Source organism: Rhipicephalus microplus, chromosome 1 (genome assembly GCF_043290135.1).
Source record: "Rhipicephalus microplus isolate Deutch F79 chromosome 1, USDA_Rmic, whole genome shotgun sequence".
Classification (NCBI taxonomy): domain Eukaryota; kingdom Metazoa; phylum Arthropoda; class Arachnida; order Ixodida; family Ixodidae; genus Rhipicephalus; species Rhipicephalus microplus.
In genome coordinates, this window is record NC_134700.1 from 65,242,324 (window position 1) to 65,259,856 (window position 17,533).

Consider the following 17,533-nt stretch of genomic DNA (forward strand, 5'->3'; position numbering starts at 1 on the left):
GTCCCCGCTATCTGTGCCAGTGTGTATTGCTGCAGTAGTGGTCCAAGTGTGCCAGTTACGCCATTTTGCTACAATCGCATATCTCTGCATCTCCTGTGCACATTCCAGTACAGCTTGCACCAACTGCGCTAAAGTTCACTAGTCTACCTATTTACACGGCATCGAACCATTAAAGGGGAGATGGGATCCGGAAAAAAAGTTGCATTAAAGTCAAATAACAGTTTAAGTCAGAGTAAAAGCTCAATTTATGACAACACATAAACCAACAATACTATCAGCAGGAGTGCCGTACTCACCGAGAAATTAAATGCACGAGAACACATGCGCCTCAAGTAGGGCATTCGCAAGATGACCCTGATGATGTCATCCTTACGGCCTACAAATAATCGCTAGTAATCCAACTTGCTGCACTAATTAAGAACCTTCTATGCATCAAGAGACATAATAAAATGCTGCTTGTTTGTTTGTGTTTGATTCATAAAAAAAAAAAGAACCACCAGATGTTTCTATGGGGAATGACGCGAGTTGTCCAAAAGTTTGATTTTTGCCTGATTAAACTGGACAGATCGTGCCATCTAGCAGAGCCCAGTTGAACCAAACACACCTGCCATCTCGGAGGCCGTGGCAGGAAATGGTTCAATGGCCATTGTTGCTGCTGCGGCTCTTGGTACTTCGTTCTGCTGCTTCTAGTGTCGAGGGCCGCGCAATAAAGCCAGGGAGCATTGTGCACCGTAACAGTGACGTGAAAGTTTTCACTTGGGGCGGGTAATTTAAAGTGTGTTAATGCGATGCAGACCACTCTAATGCTTTTTTATTTCAAAATATGGACTTCGTCGGGCCAAAGGTAGCACTACAAGGTTTTAGACCGCTATTTCAACAATCAACATCGACTTAATATTCGCCCTAAGTGTCCCTTTAATCTTTAGCCTAGTGCAAGGAAATTTTCGCTGTAGATGTATAGGCTTTTATGCTGATATCAAATATGTAATTAGTTTCATAGCGAGTTATGCAATTTTTGTTTTATGCCATGACAATGTGTAATGTATAGTTGGTTTTGGACAAGCTTTTTAAGCCACTAAAAAATTTATGGTTCTCAGCCATTAATGACTCATATTGCTCTAAATCAGCTGTAGAATGGAAATAACTATCAAGAAAGTGCATATAAGACATTTTAATGGACAAGAAAAATTGTAATACGAAATTGCTTAGAATCCTCAGCCCATACTAATTGTTTATTTAAGGTTTGCAATAATTATACAGGTGATATCAAATTAAAAAAAAAAAGGCACTTGCACCTTCACATCTTGAGGAATACATAGGCCACATTTCATCCCAATCATGCAATCAGAAATACCGAAAGCATGATGTATACATGCTGGGTTGAACATCGTTGGCACAAAACATAAAAGAAGACGAAAGAAGAAATGCAGGAAAGAGCTTTTTTGTGTCTCTTCATTTGTCTTCTTTAATGTTATGTGCCAACGATGTTCTATAGCTAAACAACAATTAGCCCAACAACATTAATAATGATGTCCAAACTCAAGAAGTTGCCCAAAAAAATGAATTTTTAGAAAGATGCATTTTAAAAGTATAGGTGAAGGGTTATCTATATTGAAAAGATAGATGACCTTTAGGATGATTTCTTCCATAATGATAACTTGGCTATCATAATTATTTTGAGCATGTGGCTTTAGTGAACTCCTGCAGCAAAAAGCAATGGCAAGTAGCCAGGAGAGAATTGCCAGGGGACTTTAGAGAAAATGAGCTCCTTTTAGTTTTCAGTAGCTGCCTTGAGCTTTTTGAAAGTGATTTATCCTACTTCGAGTTTAATTGAAATCTTCAGTTTTTTTTTTTTTCGTTGTTGGCAAAGTGGGGAAAAAGCAAATAAAAAACAAACATATGATTCTTAAAAAAAAATTTGTGTTTTTCGACTCGAATGTCTTCTTAAAGGCCCAAAAATATCTCAGGTCGCAAGATGCCCTAATGGAGCTTTGTTGTAATGCCGCCGATGCCCTGCGATCTATTCCAGCGATGTGCATTTTGTCATTCTGTTCAGCCTAACAAGAGTCTTCGTGGTAGCCTCCGTTGCTGAAAGTTTATCCTGCCGTTGGTAGTTTCTTTTATTCGTAAGGGAAGCAGTAATAACACGTAGCAAAGTGATGATTTTTATTCTTCATGAGTGTCTCCGTGTACCGTAATGTAGACACCGTGGCCAAGCATCAGCACCTATTAAAGCGGCGCCAAGCCAGAGCATGTAGAACTGTGCCATGCAGTCGGCCACAAATAAAGAACAAGTGCTCTCACGTGTCATAAATGCTGTTAGAACAGTCGGTGTTGTTGTCAATTGACTAAAGAAAAGAAAGGTCAAAGAATTCGTCCCGCCGTGCAAATTTTCCCAAATAATCGCTTTTCAGGCTATCTTTTGTTTGCAAATCAAATGACGAACGTTAAGCGATGCTGCTGCGGGGATTTATCGCCGTTCACAGGCTACCTAACAAGCCATGCTCTGTCCCCGCTCAGTCTAAACTGCAAAGCAGAGCTGTCAAGTGTACCGTATAAACCGGATTATAGGTGGAGCGGGAATATAGGTCGACCCCCCAAGTACAGGTTACAGCAAAAAAAAAAAAAAGGAAAACAACCCAAAACTACCCAACCACATTTATTTCGAATTTGACGCACCGCACCGATATCATTGGAGCTCCCCTCAACCATTATCGCAACTGTTCCCATTCGCCCGACAAAGCACCACTGTCTCCTGAAGACGAGAGTTTGTCGCTGGCCGCCTCCCACAGTGCGTCGTGTTCCATGCCATCCAGCGAGTTGCTGATGCAACATTTCTTGAAAGCCTTTTCCAACATGGAATATGGCAAAGAACGCCAGGCCGAAAGCACCCAGCCACAAACAGTCGCAAGTGGAGGACTCTGTAGGTGGCCGGTATGTGTCTTTGGGTTGTCGCAGGACATCCACGCTTGGTACTCCAGCTGCACTCGGTCCTTAAACGGCTTGTTTAGCACAACGTCGAGCGGTGGACGTCATACTACCTGGTATCACAACGAGGTCTGTTTTCCCGTCGCCGAGTGCGCGTTTCACAGCGTCGGTTAAGTGACCATGAAACGCATTCAACACCAGCATGCTGTGAAGACGCAGTAGTGCACCTGGCAGACGGTTCTACACTACTCTTATGTATCTTATGTATTATGTATCGCCTCGTTCATGTATCTCTTTTTGTTGACGCAAACGACAACACCGGGCGGGAACACTTCCTTCGCCATTGTTTTGCATTTGAAAATGATGAAGGGTGGAAGCTTTCTACCATATGCCGTGCATGCCAGCATGACGGTGAAGCGCGAGTACTCGTTGCCAGTGGACAACAGTTTCACATCCTTGGCGCCGGGCTGCGTGATCGTGGTCGACGAAGGCATGTCAAACCACACGGGGGTCTCATCAGCGTTGCCAATCTGCCCCGGCATGTAGTCGTTCTGCTCTCGAAGCCGGTTCACGAAGCGCTGAAAGTTCATTAACTTGTCTTCGAACTTCTCCGGCAACTTTTGACAGATGGGTGTGCCCTGCCGGAGAGAAAATCCTTTGCGTCCCATAAATCGATTCACACAAGAGTTTGGTGCCCGAAAATCCTTTGCGTCCCATAAATCGATTCACACAAGAGTTTGGTGCCCGAAACTCTTCTCTCGTGAGCCCAGCTTCTCGAGCGAGTTCCACAGCCTTCTTGCGAATGGTATCCACGGTCACTGGCAGTGAGCGCGCACAAACTTCTCGCGCAAAGTCTGCTAGCTTATCCTCCAGCAGCAGTTGAACAACACTTCGCCCACGAAACGACATTTTTCAAGGATTGCACATCTGCAGCTTCCCTTTCTGCGCCCTGTAATAGTGCACGCTTTTTTCTGATACACCAAAGCGGCGTTGAGCAGTCATATTCCCGTTCGCTTCTGTGAACTCAACATTGTCTAGTTTAAACGCAGCAGAGTACTGCCTCCTCGTATTGCTACTCATATTCAGGGAACGAAAAAAGAAAGACCACTAAAAATGCAGCGCAATGTCAAGCGGAGCGAAAACTCGGAACAGATTGGAAGCCAATCACGAACACAATAAAAACAGAGAGAAAAAAAAACTGCCTGCGATTGGATTTGGATGCAGATATGGCCGCGTCCGGCTTCTCAAGCACATGCAAGCCACATGTTGCCAGACAGTGGCGCACTTTCGGCTAGACACCGATATATAAGACGAGAGGCGACTTTAGCTTATTTTTTATTGAAAATATCTCGACTTTTGTTCCGGTTTATACGATAGTCACATTAGTCCTCAGTACTTACTGAACCCTAAAACATCTTTCACAGGCCTGTCGTAACACCCCTGTTACGTTGGATCCAAGAGAAGAAGGGTTTGGTCATTCGCACTGTTCCCTTTTCCTTCCCTCTTAGGACCCCCAGAAAGAAAGAGAAAAGAACCACCAGCAAGCACTCTTTTCACCTAACTAGTCTATTGTCTGTTATCTGGCATGTCTCTGTGGAAAGCCACAGTTATTGCGCAACCGTATGAGTTGCACGAGGACTCATACTGTTCAATTACTCCTCGATTGCATATCAAGATGAAAAGAAAAAATTGTGAATATGGGGGTATTGCTAAATCTAATGTTTCGACTAGCAGATTTGGCTTCTTGAAACGAGCATTCCCTTAATTTATGCTGAGATTGATCACCGAGTCTGGCTTGGTACCGTTTAATTTGTATCAGTTTTATTTTTTGCAAGATTTTTTTTGAATATTTGAACATTGGGAGTGTTCTTCCCAATGTCCTTGGAAATTAAAGGAGAATGCCATTCGGTAGTCACGCCTCTAAAAATAATTAAGCACAATGGAACTGATCCTTAGCGAGTTGGGGCGAACATGGAATTCACTATATAAGCAGCAATTTCAGACAGTATGTTCTCATTGGCGGCAACATTTCTTCGTAGCTTTTTCTCTAATTGTTAGATTACTGGCTTTCTGACCAGAATATTTTTCGTTGTAGCATTACCTTATGTCGCCTCTCATTCGTAGAAACCGTTGAAATGCACATCTTGTGCACTGTTGCGAAATCAGAGGTGACAACCCTTCATGCTAAGAGATCGATAAATGGCTACTCTCTGGGTGCTGTTGTCCTCATGTTTACATTGCAGCAGTATGTCCAGTATGCACACAAGTAGAAATATATCTTTCTTTCTTGATAGAAATATACTTTCTTAGTGGACAGAGGAACATTTCAGAAAGAAGGCAGCTAGGACAGAGTTCACACTTACACCCATTTCAGTGCACATATGGCAGGAATATATATATGCAGTCAAGAGGGCGAGAAGATGACACACAGAAACCCTACCAGTCAGAAATATTCACTGAAAATTTCAATGTGTCCCGCTCAAGTGATACTAAATTCTGTTTTGTCTGCTCCTAAACTGCTACAAAGCTGCTCTAAAACAGACTTTTTTGGCTCTTTATATTGCTCCAAATTCTAATCTGGCTGGACCACCACTACTTGCTCTAATCTAACTTTTCGTTTGACGGCCACAAGTTTGGCACAAATCTGTGTGACATCTGGCTGAGGTGCTTCCATGTACAGTATGCCCCTCTCAAGCTGTGACCCAGCCCATGCGTGAAGAAGACACCCACACCCTCAGTGACAGTCCAGCCAGCCTAGACTGAAAGGTCTACCCCCCAAAATACGGACTCCTACCGTACAAAGCAAAAGTCACACCGACCACGACGACAGGCACTATGATGGATATAATGTCTGTGGCAGCGACAGTAATCCAGCTGCCATGGGAGTTGCCGACATTCCATGGTTCACTATGTGAAGACCCTGAAACCTCGCTTGGGACGTTCGAAAGGGTCTCAACGTTTACATACCTGCCGGGTCTCCCAGATTTTCCGGGAGACTCCCTGCTTTTGACCAATTCTTATGTTTTTACAGTTGTCAGGAAAATTTCCTGGATGTCAAAATCTTTGCGTGGTCGGACCACACCGACAAAAATGCAGCCCAATCAAACCCAGGCTTTTTGCGAACCCATCGCATCTTATTGTTAACAAATTTTGGAGGCATTAATCTAAACGTACAATAGGATCTCAATGATGCAAAACTGGCAGATACAAATTCATAAATTCTCCCAGCCAAATTCCACAACGTCCCTTGGGTCGAAATTTGGATGTTCCGAACACTGTCTCATCGCGGCAGATGATACCGAACTTCAGTACCGAAACTCTGTAATGAAGGCCGAGGTCAGTGTGCTCCAAGCTTCAGAAGAATGCACACAGCCAGCGCACACACTGCCATAACTGTGGTTAATGTTTGCTACTACCGCTGTGGAGGAAACTGCGGTCGCTTTTGACATAATCATGTGTTGCGACAACGTAACTGACTGAACTCCGAAAGTGCGCGCTCGTTCTGCGCTCGACCACTCAAAATGACATTGCTTTCCTCAAACACTGTAGACAAAACCTCGGCAGATGCTATCATACATAGCAAAAAAGAACTTGGTTTTGAAGGCAGGTGTGCAGTCAGAGCACGCGGATTGAAAATGGAACTACCGTTTTCCGCAACCGCTTAACCGCAGTCGCGGCGATGCAATCATCAATACCAGCTACTAGCTGAGGGCACTCGGCTGATGCAACGGGTGAAGAGACGTTAAAAAGACTGAAAGCAATTTGGTGTTCCAGTACAAAAAATCTATGCACATACGTTGTTCTTGTTGATCTGTGTACTTTGGCTATACTTTGAGATCCAGTTTTCAGTTTAAGTCAAACTTTGACCCGCGCTTTTCTGGCTGCCGGCTGTGCCGTCCTGTCTGTTCAGGTGTATCCCAGAAAGACTTATGAGAATTATTTTGACAGAAATTGATTTTGCCAGTTGTCTTGATGACGTGAAAGTTCGGGAGATACAAGTATTTTTGCACCTCTTTGAGACTTGCCCCTACAATACATGGGAAAGTGAGTTATAGCCACCCAAAATTGACACGTTTCGGATTTCAGCCCAACAATTCAGTACAGAGAAATGGGAGACCTTGCTTTGTCCTAGGGCACTAGGCGGGGTTTCGGTGTCAAGACAGAATGCGCTAGCCATACACAACTTCACTGAAAAAAGGAAAACGAAGTTAGTTAATCCTTTCAGACGCCACTTACGAAGAACTGTTTGTGAATGCGTCAAAATTGCTACAACATTACTGCAAGGCACTCAATATGCTATTGAGACAAGAATAATGAGTTAATGCTCCAATTTAGGGGTCCTATTGCAAGTCATTCTAATTAACTTTCAATTGAACATCTCTTCACCCTAAAGTCATAGATGCTTATTTTGAGCATAAATAAAAAAAAAACTCTAATAAGAAATTAAATTATTTTCTGTTACATTCATTTTGAGCACAGAACAATTGTCGAACGTAGCAGTGCCTTCAGAAAAGGGATCATATGTATCAGTACACTGCAAAATGAGGTTGGATAAAGACTAATTTATCATGCAGTATAATATTTCTTGCTCTTTCCTGGTATCTACATTATCTAAATAGTGAATACAAGTAATGTACACAATTGTGTACGTACCATCTCAAAAAGTTAAACCATGTAGTCCATCTTTGAATGCACTCCCTGATACTTTTGCAGAAGCTCGATTGAAGGGCATATCTATATCTGCAGGGGCTACCGGTGCATGCGCGGATGATAGTCTGAAAGCGCTGTGAGAATGTGCTTGCTGCAACACAGACAGTCATCAGAAAAAAGGAAGACAGTGTCAGTGGAGGTTGGCATTTTGAGACTAGCTAACTGACGTCATTTTTTGCCCAGCATTATGAACGATTATAAAAGAAACCAACTCTCTCTCTCCTTGAAGTTGTCTTAGGGGAGTACATTTGGGACACCATGAATCCGTAGCATTGAGGCATTGTTGTACATTGCAGTATTTCTCTACCATGTCTGCTGATAACCACATAGTAGATGTATTTTGAATGCAAATCTTTGAAGCATAATTTTATTGAACGGCAATCTGTTTATTTGCTATGAAAGTAATCGCTAGACAAGTTGTTCCAGAATGCTGAAAAGCATGATGTCATTAATTTTGCATCATCACCCAAAATAGAGAGCGCTCTTAAGATAATTGGCTTCGTGAGATTTGCAATGAATCGAAATATTTCTGGCTCTTCGTTAGAACTCCAAAATAATTATTCATGTTCTTGAATGTAAATGCAACTTGCTTCTCCAATGTACCCCAAGATTTCAAGTTAGTTGCTCCAGAGTGCTCCAAAACAGAAAACTTTTGCTGCTGCTCCAAGGTGCTTCAAAATGAAAATTTTGGCGCTCCGAAAATTGCTCCAAATCAAAAGACCTCAATGGCATCACTGCGTTTAGGAGCCATTTACAACTCCTTTACTTACAATTTTCTTTGAAGTATTCAAATAATATTCTACCCACTTCGCACCCAAAATTTTACTATTCATCCAGCTCTACTATTTATCACTTGACAGGGTTGTATGGGCATTGTAAACAGCCCTGATTGACATCCTAAACAACTCTTAAAACTGATGTGATGAAGGGAGTGATTGCTGGGTGCAGCGCCTGGAAGATCTGGCGGGGAGCAGCCAGGAGTTGTTTGGGCTCCTGTGTCGTCTGCTGGGAGCTGCCTGCCGTTGCCCTCTACCTGCTCTACAACAGCTGCTTGCCGACGAGATTGGATGGCTGAAGCGCATCAGGGTAAATTCCTTTGTTTTGGTTGCACATCTGCAGAGCTAGACAATGTGTGCGTGGATGCTGCAGGGACACATTATTACTGGGGGGCAGAGGGGGACACTGCCTTTGAAAGTTGAAAAATTGGGAGTAACCTAATTTTTGTAAAACTGCATATTTAAGCTGAAAGTGTAACAAATGGTCCCTCCTATTATTCTCACAGCTTGATCCATTGTGATTTAGTGCTTCAAATCTAATAATAAAGCTGCAGCAGCTGTGTTGGCCAAACAAGACCTACTTAAGAGCACCATTCCAGCAGTCGATGCCATCTCGGTTTTATATTATCCATGAATTCCTGTGTTTTTTTTCACTTCCCTTGGGGTTAGCTGTGGTCGGCATGGCTAAAGCATGACTCACTTAAGAATGAAAGACTCGCAGGGTGCAGCAAGTGACAGCATGCACTTAGTAGACAATTTGCTGCTTGCAGCAGATTAGGAACGTCTGGTTTCCCTACAGGTACCAAATGAATTTATAAGAACCTGTGTGAGCACCAGAATGCAAGATACCAAATTTATTCGAATATAGGTCGACCTTTTCTTTGCCAAAATGTTGTTCATAACTAGCTATCGACCTATAGTCATGACCAAAGAATCTCTACCTATATTCACCATCAAACCAACCAAAAGCGTTGAGCTTATGTCATTAAACTGCCACACCCACTGTTCTTCAAGCGGTTCCTGCTGCATACGTACGTTATATATCATAAAATCTAAAGTAAAGCCCCCCCCCCACCCGCCCCCCGGTTTTTTTCCGACGACTTAAGTAAATGAGAAAAAAAGAAAAAGAAGTTATTGGTGCAATAGCCACGTATCACCTTTTCAAAGCCCTCGCAAAATACAGCCACTCTGCCATGTTTGAGATAAAACCCAGATTTCACATGGTGTACGATGCCATCACTGCCCGCCGCATTGCAGCCACATCATCGGAATTGTTCCGTAGGGCCCAGCCATACGATGAAGTGAAAGATAGCTGACCACAAGAGATGACTGCTTTTTATTCGCAAACATGGCAACCAACTACTATGACGCCGAGGCCTTCCAAAAAGTTGCTTCACTGCACAAAAAACAGTTATCACTGATTCATCTTAATGCACAAAGCCTTCAAAATAAAAAAGAATCTGTTGACCTCCTTCTAAACAACTTGAATCACCGGTTTGACTTCTTAGCTTTCACCGAAACGTGGTCTATTGATAACCGTGATAACATACAGTTTACGAACTACAGTTGTGCATCAATATGTAGGGAAAATAAACGCGGGGGTGGTGTGTCGATTTATGTTCACGAGAGTGTGAAATACAATATTGTCAAAGAATACACTGTAATATCGACGCATTTTGAATCTGTCATGGTAAAATGTCAAAGCCTGTTAGTAGCTGCTCTATATAGGCCCCCTTCAGGCGCTATGACTAATTTCCTAGATTTCATATATGAAATGCTTGAGTACTGTGAGAAAAGTGGCGCACGGGCAATTATTACCGGAGATTTTAACATAGATATGCTGTCCTCAAGTTGCAACAAGCAAAACTTTCTTGACCAAATGCTTTCTTTTGGTTATGAAAATACAATTTATGTAGCCACCAGGATTACACAATTAACTGAAACTGCATTAGATTTATGCTTCACGAACTGTAAAAATGAGGTATGCGCAGGGGTTTTGACAGCCGGAGTCAGCGATCACCTTCCAATTTTTGCATTTTTTACCTGGGCAATAAAACAACGAAGTCCAGTAAATCCTACGCATTATCGAAAAATTAACCAAGAAAATATCAAGGTTTTCCAAAACGTTATCGCACGAGAGAGCTCGAATGGTGTTTACAATAACGCTGACCCTGTGAGCGCCTACGACATATTTATAACAAAGATAACAGAGCTGCAGAGCTTTACGGTCTAGCCTTTCCTTTCGTGGCATACAAAAAACCCAAGAAGGCAAGAAAACCATGGATTGATGCTGCACTTCTAAAAAGGATGAAAGCAAGAGATAAGTTATTCACTGAATTCATAAAATCTAAACGCCTAAAGTACTTGATGGAGTTTAAGCAGGTCAGAAATAAATTAGCGTCTGATATTAAAAAGGCCCGAATAAACTACTACGAAAATAAGTTTGCGAATATACTCAATGATCAAAAAGCTATTTGGAACACTATCAACGATCTTTTGCAACACAAAAATACGAAGACCATTTCTGAAGTTCAAATAGAGGGCAGATCTTATTCCGGTACTCAACTTGCCCATATGTTCAACGACCATTTCTTGAGATCAGGAGCTTCCGATATTTTAGTTGGTGCCGTCCAGCCTTATAAATCGGTAACCGTGCCGGTTGGCAAGGTTTGTACCGAAGTGCTGGTCATGTTTGTTGACGTGGTGGTAGCAGTATCGTTGACTTCCGGTGGCAATCCCCTGATTCGGCGGCTCGTCCGATGCACGGGAGTATTCACTGGCACTGGACTCGTATTACGGCTTCCTGGGGGGGTCTGCAGCATCCGTGAGACTACCCAGCACCTCCACCAGTTTGTCACGATGAGTCACAAGTACTGGGAGATATATTGAACAACCGGGTAGCTAGCTCTAGGACGATGCGTCAGTCGTGGCTGGCTCTCGAGACACGCAAATCTTCTTTCTTTCCTCCAGATGGTAGAGCCGCTCTTGCAGTCGACCCACTACGTGTGGATGGCAGTATATTACAGCATGCATCCCGGAATCCATTTTCCTAACTCCCACAGATGAATCGGAAAATAAAGAATTTAAACAACAATTCTGCTGCTGGCTTTGACGGTTTAAAGGCTGAACCCTTGAAAGCAGTTTCAGAGAATATTAGCGCACCTTTTTCCCGTATCTGCAATCTTATCTTGAACACTGGAACGTTCCCCGACAAACTAAAAGTAGCTAAAGTGTCTGTTATCCACAAAGGTGGTGATGAAAATGACATGGGTAATTACAGGCCCATTTCTGTTTTGCCCATATTTTCCAAAATCATAGAACGTGTGATATATGTACGATTTGCAAATTTCTGTAGCTCAAAAAAAGTAATTACAGAACATCAGTATGGATTTCAGAAGAATAAGTTTACTGAAAAAGCCCTACTATCTATTAAAGATAAAATAATCGATAATTTTGAACAAAAACGCCTCACAATCGGAATATTTCTTGACTTTAAGAAAGCGTTTGATTCTATTAAGCATGAAATTCTTCTACAAAAGATTACCGAATACGGAATAAGGGGCTCGTCTCTTAATTTAATAAGAAGTTACCTTAGTAACTGGTTCCAATATACTGATATGAAACACTCAAAGTCTGAAATGGGCAAGATAAATTATGGCGTCCCACAGGGCTCCATACTTGGGCCACTTCTATTTCTATTATATATAAACGATATCGTAAACTTACCTCTAACAGCAGATATTATATTATACGCAGACGACACTAATGTATTTTTTTCCGGTCATGATATCTCTAGTATAGAAAAACAAGCTAACCTTTGGCTTAACAATTTGTCTCTATGGTTGAAAATAAATCAGTTAGAACTAAATATCAAGAAAACAAAGTACATTATTTTTCACCCTCGAAACCATTCCATTCTCCGTAATACGCAGCTGTCATTCAGAGGAGTTTAGATTGAGCGAGTTCAGACTCAAAAGTTCTTAGGCGTCATTTTTCACGAAACGTTGAACTGGTCTAGTCACATAGATAAACTACGTACCCAGGTATCACGGTCCATTGGTGTGATTGGAAAAATTAGGTGCTTTCTACCCCTTTGGGTGACAAAGCAACTTTACTACGCTTTAGTTTATTCCCGCATACAATACTGCCTGTTAATCTGGGGCTCGACAACAAAAACAAATAAAATTGGGATTCACCGACTGCAAAAAAGAATGCTACGTATAATCGAGAATGTTCCGCGTCGAATGCCTTCTGCTCCTCTTTTCCTTAAGCATGGAATCCTAACATTTGAAAATATCTTTCATAAAAAGCTAGCGACAGTCATTTACGATCAAATCAAATCAAACGCAGTTAAATTTCATGATGCTTACTCCCGGAAACTACCAATGTATAACTTTAGAAGAACCACCTATTACAGTGAGAGGACTCGAACCAACTACGGTAGACAAAAGCTAGCGCACCTTATTCCTTCGTTTTTAAACTCAAATACCATGGCCACCACCATAGTGAATGAAAGTCAATCCCCAGCAATTTTTAAAAAGAAGATACACGCTTATCTACTCATGCTTCAAACGTGATATGTCTTTTTTGTGTGTTAATGAAGTGCAACTCGTGTAGCTTTGCTGAAACGCGCTGTAAATTTTTCACTTCCTCACAACTGTTCGCAACTACGTTTTTGTTTTTATAGGATTTTAAAGGGCTTTTATGTGTAAAGAGTGCATTTATAGATGTGTAATTATTTCTTATCTTTTCCACGCTCTACGTCTACACTTTGTATATTTCACTGTATTGACTCTATGTATTTATGCTCTAGACACACATGCTGAGTGTTGTGCATTATTGTGGTCTGAGCGGGGATCGGTGCATTGTCAGGCATTCAGTTGCCTTTTCACCACCCCTTTCCATTCAACCACTGGATAAGTGATGTATGTTTAAAACTATGATGATGAATAAACTTCTAACTTCGAACTTCAAATCTGTCAACTTGTCGATGAGGGCCTTTGTCAGCCTGCCCTTCCCTCCCAAAGCCTTGTCACTTTTCTGCACAAGGTTACGAAGTGCAGTCCCCATCCTCTTCTGAACGTGGTTCAGGCATTCCTCTTTTGAAATGGGGACCAGTCCATAAACATTTTCTTGTACAAGGGCAGAGAAGGTGGCACTATCTCCATCAGACACGAGCGTTGTGTAACGGAGGTTGTGCTTCGACAGTGAGCGTGAAAAGAGGATGATAGCTGCCTCAACCTCCATTCTCCCTGATTTAGAGTCGGTGTTTTTCTGGCACACATGATTCTCCAGCCAGCATGCATAGTCTGCGTCTCCAGGCTTTGGCCCTACTTGGCAACCAAGGCACTGATTAGACAGAACAACGGCGTCCAAGATAAGGCCCGTATGGTATTCGATAATTGCCCCGACTCCAATATGGGATGTGTGCCCACGCTTGTGCCATGTTCTATCATAACAAACTGTTATACCCCTGGTGAAATATTTATCCATTTCTTTGTAAGTGGCTTTTATAGCAGAAGCAGATTCTGCATAGAAATTTTCTGTGCATTGTGTCTGCGGTTCCCTGAATTTCTTCAGGTGCTTCTGAAAGGTCTTGTGATGGAGGCCACGATGGGACACGTTCATCGCTGCCCAAAAGTCGTTGAGAGCTGTTTGTCCCTTGCCTATTTGTTTTGTTGCCATAATGGCTCTTACATTCACATCAAAAGCCTTTGTGTCATCCTGACGAGATGAACTCCATGAGCTTGAAACTACTCCACAATGCAAGCATACTAGCTCAAGCTTTGCAGCAAGTCCAAGTTGGGTGCCTCCTCGTACCTTCATCCCAATCGCGGTGCACCGGTGGCACGGGGTCCGAGATAGCAGGTCGTCTAGGGCATCCATTTGCACAAGGAAAAATTTTTCGCCTTCACTTGTAGCGGTGGCAGCTTCATGATCGCGCTCCATTGCCTGAAATTTCCGCTCCGTCGCTGGCATAGCGCCAAGTTCTCTTTGCACAGCAGCGCGTTGTTGATCCGCCGCCTCTTTCTCCTCGCACGTCAGGAAACTTGTTCGCAAATGCACAGTTGACGACGCGATCGCACTCGAGGCCGATGAAAGAGAAGATGCGGAAGCCACTGTCGATGAGCACGAGACACCAGGCGCACTTGTAACGACAAATTCTTGCACCGGCGGAGCAGGAGTCCCGTTGCTAGGCGCGTCGATGCGACCACTCTCTTGCGTAGATGAAGCAGAAGCTGCCCCACAGGTACCGTCGGCGCGATCACCGTCGGCACACGTGCGAGCGGAGAGCCTCGCCGCGCGAACAAGCTTCATAGCTCGCTTCCTTGCACCGAACGATTGTAGCGTCTTCTTTTTCGTTGCGCGCATCGTGAGCGAACACAACAACGGTCTCGTATAGACGGTTGAAAATCGTCTCGTAAAGACGGTTGAAAATCGTTTCGAAGACAGTTGAAACGTGGAGAGTATGCCAACGGCTGCAACGATACACGGAAGCGAGCGGAACACAAAGACGCCGGACGGAAGAGCAGCAGACGAGCGGCCGCATCGGCCGCATTATGCGCAAGAGCGCTACGTCATCGCGCGCAGCAGCCAGTGGCAGTCGCGGGCTCCCCCGCGTCCTTGGGGAGCGCGCGCTTCACCCAATCCCAGCTGCGCGCCTCAGCCGCGGGAAACTTGAAAGCTCTCGCGAGCCCTCCAATCATGAGCGGCTTGCTCCTCTCCTGCGCTGCCGCCGGCGACGCAGGTGGCGGGGAAAGAAAGAGCAAGAATTCACAAACAAAACAACACCAAAATGGCGGCGCTCCGTCGAGCGGTCGAGAAACTGCGATCACGCCAAGTTTGGGTATTTCGAGCGCTCGGGCGCCGCTCGAGGGCCGCCGCGGCATGTTCTAAACTTTATTTCAAATGGTTTCGCGACGAATTAGACGTTGATATTTACAGAAAAGATAGTTTATGACGCATACTGCCCGAATATGTGGTTTGCCAAAAATCGACTTTTTCGCGATTTTTCGGTTTTCAAAGGCCGCGTCCCCCCTTAAGGGGGGACATGGTTCTTAGGGCTCTCTCATTTATTTTTAAACCAAGTGTGACAAAAGTTGGCATGCTTACTTAGTTTGTTCTCCGGATTCTAAAAATGTAGTTATTTTTTCTGTAGCTTAATTAGTTGATTAAATAATCAAGATAATAATTTCAATTGTTCTTACCATAATAGAAAAATAACCACCTGTCAAAAATTCATAAATAACATAGGCATTGACAGTAGAAAGCTTAAATATGCAGCACAAGAAGCACTTTTTTGAATAGGTCATTATTTCTTACTTTACAGTACACTAAACTTCACAGCCCTGAATGTGGGCATTGTGTGGTCACAAAAAAGACTAGTTCGAAAAACTTGCATCAAGGGAAATCAAAATCTGTTTCCTATGTTGTGTGCTCCAAACATATAGCTTCAAGCTGCAAAATAAAATATTCTGCTATCTGTAATAGTTTCAGATATATTGCAGTATATTTTCATGCAGGGTGTACAAAATTGCCATTTTGAGAAAATGAAGAAAACAAAGAATTCTTACATTTTTAACTGTAAAATTGTATGCACTTATAAATACATAGCCATTGACATATAAATGAATGCTAGAAAGCCTAAGGAAAGCAATGCTGCAAGCTGATCGAAAATTGAACGAGTACTTCTCGAATTACAGCACAGTAAAGTTCATTGCATGCAACCAAATACGGAAATTTTTATAATAAAATAAAAAAAATGAAGCCGCCCATTAAAAATAGGCTGTCAGCATTGTTTTTTGTGCACATTTAGCTACATTGCGCAAAAATAATTACAGCTCTAGCTATCCTAGGTCCACTTTTACCGAACAAGCAAAAGAAAGTGGTCAAAATCTGTGCTTTGAGAATAATGCTGTTAAAACTTAATTTCGCCGTTCCGAGGGGAAAATATCATGGCACACATACTTTTAGTCAGTTATTATGCACCGGGAATGTATTAGGACTGATTGTTTGTACGAGCGTGTCATTTCTTCTAGTCCTGTAGCAAGTTGTCGCCGTGTGTTTGTCTGCCGCGAGGCCGCTTATCAGTTCGGTGACTGTACTGATGGCGATGTGCGACAAATGTGCGTGCGTCATCCACGATCTGTCGAATAACGCGACGATGTTTTTCTACTTGTCCAGAATAAGTTACCCGTAAGTGTCACGAACCAAAGTTGCTCCCTCGCTCATCAATTTCGAGGCTACACGAGTGCTGAGGTGTTAGTTTCCTTTTCACATAAGACTGCCGCATTTTCGAGTGGAGACCTCGACAACGTTGCGAACACGTCGTTAAAAGCAGTCTACCTGTTGCCAGTAGCCTCCATTGCGAGGGCCGCAAGCATGTTCACTGCGAACGAACTGACTTTCTGTTGTTGGTCGACGCGCGGCGTACTCCACTCTGACGACCCGTCGCGCAGTTCAAGGTCCTTTCGTCAGGCGGGGGGAACCACATCGGCGGGTTTAGCGATAAGACTGCACTTCCGTTCCATCACTACAAAGATTGATATCTCTGGTAACTTCACTTCTGCTTTTTACTTGCCGTCCTCTAACTGATGAGGCTGCAAAACACAGCCGTTCTCAGTAACGTTGTCGGCAATTAACGGGCTCGTACGTGAGTTAGGCCTACACCGGTGACTCGGCGACCGCCGTTGATCGGGTCGAGTTCGTTATCTTCGTTGTCCTGAGCCATAGCGGGGATCTTTGTGAAGTTTACAGCGAATGAACCACCGCCACACCGCTTCACAAATTACTGTAGCACGGAACTTCTTTACTGCCGCAAGCAGTCAGTGGCACCATGACAAAATGTGGCGCATGTCCGTGCGCGTCACGATGGTGAAGCAGAGGCCGAAAGCGCCCCTTGGCCAATCGGATGCCTAAATTTGGTCACGTGCCCCAAGCAGCCAATTGAATCTCGCGCGCTAGTGCTTCTCGATGACGCGTTTTTGCTAAAAACCAATGGGCAAGGTGAGCCAGCGGTGGCGGGAAATTGAAGATGAAGAACGACCTTTCCAAACGAGACCAAGATGAACACAATAGCTCGTGTGTAACGGCAACAGTTTGGCACGTAAAAAGCACGA

At 43.4% G+C, this 17,533-nt stretch overlaps 1 protein-coding gene across 3 annotated transcripts in view; it reads left to right on the forward strand.

Moving 5' to 3' along the window:
• The window catches only part of faf (ubiquitin carboxyl-terminal hydrolase-like faf), a 482,217-nt gene that overhangs the window by 279,259 nt on the left and 185,425 nt on the right, over positions 1–17,533 (forward strand). For all 3 annotated transcript variants that reach the window (XM_075874530.1, XM_037429964.2, XM_075874549.1), the window contains one exon: positions 8,587–8,724. In XM_075874530.1, coding sequence (XP_075730645.1) covers positions 8,587–8,724 — 138 coding nt within the window. The remainder of the gene's footprint in view (positions 1–8,586; positions 8,725–17,533) is intronic.